The 5,424-nt window shown below is 48.6% G+C and overlaps 1 protein-coding gene across 1 annotated transcript in view; it reads right to left on the bottom strand.

Moving 5' to 3' along the window:
* Positions 1-5,424, bottom strand: part of LOC109525029 (protein SZT2-like) — a 51,550-nt gene that overhangs the window by 39,894 nt on the left and 6,232 nt on the right. Inside the window, exons 18-29 of the mRNA XM_019885257.1 lie at positions 5,204-5,317; positions 4,783-4,986; positions 4,612-4,712; positions 4,013-4,151; positions 3,592-3,939; positions 3,242-3,449; positions 2,896-2,943; positions 1,943-2,070; positions 1,472-1,739; positions 1,163-1,322; positions 992-1,084; positions 688-766 (exon numbers count right to left, since the gene is read on the bottom strand). Coding sequence (XP_019740816.1) covers positions 688-766; positions 992-1,084; positions 1,163-1,322; positions 1,472-1,739; positions 1,943-2,070; positions 2,896-2,943; positions 3,242-3,449; positions 3,592-3,939; positions 4,013-4,151; positions 4,612-4,712; positions 4,783-4,986; positions 5,204-5,317 — 1,890 coding nt within the window. The remainder of the gene's footprint in view (positions 1-687; positions 767-991; positions 1,085-1,162; positions 1,323-1,471; positions 1,740-1,942; positions 2,071-2,895; positions 2,944-3,241; positions 3,450-3,591; positions 3,940-4,012; positions 4,152-4,611; positions 4,713-4,782; positions 4,987-5,203; positions 5,318-5,424) is intronic.

Here is a 5,424-nt window from a genome sequence, read left to right as displayed (position 1 = left end):
GCGAACATGTACGCCAGCGCGTCTTTTGATTTCAACCAATCAGCGCTGACGCAACCGACGTCACACACGACAACAGTTAAGCTAAGTTAGCTGAGACGACACTATGTCGGACGGACACGATTTTCTGCCAATCTGTGTTTTTCCCTTTTTGGGCAAATATATATTTTACGACAACTGTCTTGTTGACGGCGTCTTTTATTCGTTCCACTGGGGTTTAGCGGGTGTGTTTATAAAGAGACGAAAATTGTTTGGGGACTGTCCCCCACGTTCTAGTTGAGATGGTATAACCCAAGAGGCAAAATGACGCTTGCTACTGTTGTTGCGAGTTGCCATTCGTTCTACTAAACCATTAGTCAAACGCCATCATGTCTTCTGTCGTTATTACACAAACAAAAATCTCTTTACTGTTACTAGTGTTAGTGCCTCAATATGGCTACGCTCGTGAAAGCAATACAACGAACTCAAACGCGTCTTCGTTCAATGTTGTCAACAAATATCCGGATTATGCAAATTTTCCTCAATTCTCCGGAGAAATGTTCATAAAAAAATTGAAAAACCCGGAATTCCGGGAAAACCCGGAGGACTTTCATCTCTGTACAATTGAAGGTGCCAGACTCCATCTTCCGTCGGATGCGAAAAAGGGGACAAACAAAACGAAGTACAGAAAGGTGTTGGGAAGAACCTCACCATCCTCAGTGGCTTGCTCGGCCTCGGACACCGTCTCTTCGTTGGGCCTCACCTCCAATTCGCCGTCCTCCGAGTCCTCCTAGGGAAGCCAAACAGTGCAACACCCGTAACATAAATGCACACAACATTGTGGAACTACTCATTGTCAGAGTCTACTGGGGGAAAAGCACTAACACTAATGCCGTAGTTTCCTAGACCATAAACCCAAATGCATCTAATGGTGTGGAGCAATCACATGTCAGAGTCTACTGATGAAAATAGACTGTTTTCAAGAAAGTGAGGCTATGAACGCGGACTTCCTCACCTCCTTCTTGGAAGACGGCGGGCAGTAATAGAAGTAATGTGGATTGGAAGGCACAGGTTTGAAATACTGGAACACGATTGCCATGAACTTTTCCTGCGAAGGTCGAAGCAATTCAGAGTCGCCAAAACAACAGCTCGTCATGCGCTCAACTCCTTCGCCGCGATATTTCACCTGAATTATTTTGTGCACGTCTGGGCACAGGTCACAAGCCGGATGCGTCTGGAGCAAATCTAGGGGGAATGCTGGGAGCTTGCTGGACACCTCCTGGACGAGCTGGGGCTGGGGGGCGGGACCACGGGAATCTGCTTCGTTGGCGTCTTCCAGCTCAAAACTGTTATTTCACACATAAAACCTTCAGAGATGTCCAGTTCATATGGAAAGTGCTCACAAACGTGTGTAATGATGCCCCCCGACAAAAGTTCACAATTCCCTAAAGGTATCAAGATAGCAGAAAAGCACTGTACGAGTCTGTCTACAAACCTGGACGAGGAGGCCACAGCAGACTTGACATCGGCTCGATCCTCCTCGGCCTCTCCGACAATGAAGGTGGCCAACCTCCCGGCGGCTTTGGGCTGCCGAGTCCACGTGGGAGCTTGGCCGTTCTCCCGGAATACCCGGATGTGTCCACATAGTGTCTGCAGGAAGGCCGTGATATCAATCTCCTGCAGGGACTCCTCGCAGTAGTCCATGGCCATCAGGACGTCCTGGGAGCTGATGCTGAGCGATTGCTGGAGGCTCCGGTAGACACCTGAATGCCACACACGAGACAGACCGTCCCTTGAGACCCTTTCACGCAGCGATTCTACAAAAAGAGGTGGCCTTTGTCCGCTAGCAATAAGTGCTTTTAACGTAACAAGTGTGACAGAAGTGAGTGTCACATGAACTATGGTGGAATTCCACGAACAGGTTGACTGAGAAAGTAGACACAGACTTGTGGTTTGGGCAGTTCACCTTTGGCGAAGCTCTGCTGGTAGTGTTCCTGCAGCAAGCTGCAGTAGTGGGCCAGCTCCTTGTGCTTGTGAGGCTGTGCCAGAAGGTCCGTCCAAGGCGTAGGGCTGCTGCGGTCCAGAGAAAGCGACCTGTCGGAACACAGTGGGATGGCAAATGACTGGGACGCTTCTACGATTTCACAACTGATGGGTCGTGAGTCGGCATTTCCACTCAGTCCACTCCATGGTGTAACGCGGCGTTAATCTTGACACAACACACAACAGCACACAACAAGGAACATCCTCAACTCTTGGGAAGGTCGTTGGGTGTTAGGACCATGGGAATTATCATCTATATTTAGTTTCTAGGTAATTTATCCAAACCGAAAGGAGCCTGCTGAAGGGATCGTGCTTTCGAGAGGTCCAGGAACATTTCGGGTGGGATCTGCAACCAAGTACTATGATTAAGAAGTCAAACTTCCCGGAACTTTAGGTGGAAATGTGATCAAAGACACCCATTGTGGGTTTGGGTTGCTGTCTAAAATGAGTTTGGGGGAAATTCCCCAGGGTTGAAAGAAGACATTGATGAGGAGGTTTTGAGAGGTCCAAGAAGAATCTTTGGAGCAGGATCTGTAAACCAGGTACGAGGTTCAAAACGTACAATTTCCAAGGACTTCGCGTGGAATTGTGGTTTAAAATGTCCTCATTTAATGTTGGAATAACTAGAACCATTGTGATGCACTGAGGCACGAAGGAATGACCCATTAACTCTGACTGCACGAGGCTACCACCTAGAGGCCTGGAGTGGAAGTAGGCATCATTTTTGACACAGTTCGATTGGTTGTCCAGCCGTAGATAATGATGTGACGGGTGAGTCGACATGCTCTTTTTGTTTTGTTTTTTTAATGCAAAGATGCAACGTGCAGGCTGGTAAAAGCACCCTTGGCGCTGACAAAAACAAGCAGCTCTTCTCACCTGGTCTTCATCTGCTCAGGCATCTGCCAAGACTGAGCCTCTTGAGGTCTACTCAGTCGTCAAGACAACCACAGACACACAATCAATAATTACAGCTGAACATTTTGGGTCTTTTACAGCCAGACGAGGCAGCTTGGAATGTTTTTTTTTTTTTTTTTTTTTTTATTAACGAATTGAACTCATCACTGTATCCGAGGGGCGATGTTAAATAGCCAAGCAGTTTTACCGAACCCAGCAAATGCGCGTGACCTCAAAGTTTGATGAGTGTTTTGAGCTTTCATCACCGAAACAATAGCGCGAGAGCCATTTTGCGGATAAAGCAAAAACGTTAACGGTGTAGATGTACCTGAAGAAGACGTCCCGGGGGTGTCGGCTGGCGGCGGGGTGTACCAGCTGCTCCTTGAGCAGCTCCAGGCAGCAATTGTACACATAGACGGGACATTTGAGCTGCGTGCCAGAACTCTGCTGGGACAACTGGCGGCCCAGGATGCCACCGCTGCCGCCGTGCGCACCGTAGTGCTGCGGCTCAGAGAAGTGAACTTTGTCAACCAAATCTACAACACACACACGTGCAGTAGTAATACACACTATTAACACACAGCACACCACACGCATTGTGCAATGATGGGAGGAAAAGTGTGATTGTTTTAATCAGAAACAAATGTGAGTGTTGGAATGTGACTGGGAAACCCCTACCTGCACCTGCCGTAGACTGACACGAGCCGGGCGTTCCGGGCTGGCTTTCGGACATCCTGATACCCCACGCGTCCGACGGCAGGGCGTCAGTGGGCCTGGCAGGTCCCCTCACCTCCTCCAAGGACGGCGAGACAACGGGCGACGTGGAGTCCAGGGGCCCGCCGCTTGAACTCCTCCTCATCTCGAAGGCTGGACCCAGGCTGGACTCGGACCGGCACGGTCCGCCGGCGGATCCGGACGGTGAGTCGGCCTGTGACTGTTTGCCGGGCGTCAGCGTGTCGTCGTCCTGCGTGCTGACGTGACTCAAATGCTCCGCCTCCAGCCCAGAGGTCATCAGCATCAGGACATCTGTCCAGAAAAAAGGCAGACACGTTTGTACGTTGCGGTAGTTTGTCAGTGAGCGGGAACGGAAAAGTGGCACCTGCGAAGGTGGCTGGCAGGAAGGTGAGCAGGATCTGTTGGGAGCTGATGTGCTTGGCGTAACACCTCCACTGGGGCACCGAGCAGCTCTGCCCCGCCAGCGAAGGCTCATCATAAACCAGGTCGGCGTTGGCCAAACTCTGACGGTCAAACACGCAATTAACAGTCCGCGCATTTTAGAATACGGAAGTAACATATTAACGATAGTCAATCTTTATCTTAAGTTTTATTATTTTATAATTTTTAAAGAATATTTTGCAACGCATTTTATTATAGTTTATTAATGCATAATAATTTTCCTAATATTGTCATTCATGAAATATATTTGGAACAGCTGGGATAGGCTCCAGCTTGCCCGCAACCCTCGGGAGCATAAGCGGTTCGGATAATGTCAAGATGTATGTAATTTTAAATGCAATTTAAATAAAAAATGTTTACATTACAGTAAAATGTGCTTTTTTCGTTTGCATTTTTTAAACAAGTTTCCAGTATTTAAATCTGTGTCCATAACGGTTAGCTTTTTATATTATTCGACACCATTCACAATCATAATAAATAAATAGAGTTGTGTGGGCTACTTTTGTTTTGCAGCAGGATTACCTGCAACGTGCTGGTGGATTCTGTCATCTCTTTACTGCTGCCGGTTAAGTGAAACGCTGACATCACTTCCTTTCTATCCAGAGGCCTTGTGAAGTCTTGTGCTGGAAAAAACAAAACAAAACAAAAAAAAACATGAAGCTCTTGAGATCTGCCAACCCGGTAAGGACTCACCCTTGATGACGGGCAGGGGGAAGGGAGCGCAGTGGCCGTTGCGCTCGCGCTCAAGGACGTGGCGCATGAAGGCGGCGTGGTCGCCAACGGCTACGGGAATCTCGCGGTCGCTCAGTTCCTGTTCCAGGCTGCTGTGGAAGAGGCCCAGGAGCAGCTCGTTGGGAAGGCACGGGCCGCTACAGAGGTGCTCCTCCAGCTCCGCCTCTGGAGACACACAAGAGGCGGTGTTTGCCCAGGGTAGAAAACATTTAAAATCTTTACCACATACAGTATTTGGATAATGCAACTGTTTTAGAATCTCAACAGAACCAGTCCGCCACGGGGTCCAAACTGGTCAGTAGGGATGATTTATATCAAGTACAAAAGTACAATTTTGACACCTTTGCTTTACATGTTTCAGTGAAAGAAAACAAAATGATACCTGTGCCGAATGTGAGGAAGAAGAGCTCCACCTGCTGGCATTTGGGCAGAAGCTGGATGAGATCAAACTGGAAAGGAACCATGTGAATGCTCTCCTCTGAGGCAGAAGGATCTCCTGAAACCAGACGGGAAGCGACACGTCCATATCAACAAGGTTAAAGATGGACACACACACACACACACACACACACACACACACGCACGCACACACACACACACACA

Source organism: Hippocampus comes, unplaced genomic scaffold, assembly GCF_001891065.2.
Source record: "Hippocampus comes isolate QL1 unplaced genomic scaffold, H_comes_QL1_v1.1 scaffold90, whole genome shotgun sequence".
In the NCBI taxonomy this organism is placed as follows: domain Eukaryota; kingdom Metazoa; phylum Chordata; class Actinopteri; order Syngnathiformes; family Syngnathidae; genus Hippocampus; species Hippocampus comes.
The sequence above is the reverse complement of the archived record's forward strand: the minus strand, read 5'-3'. Positions and strand labels throughout refer to the sequence as shown.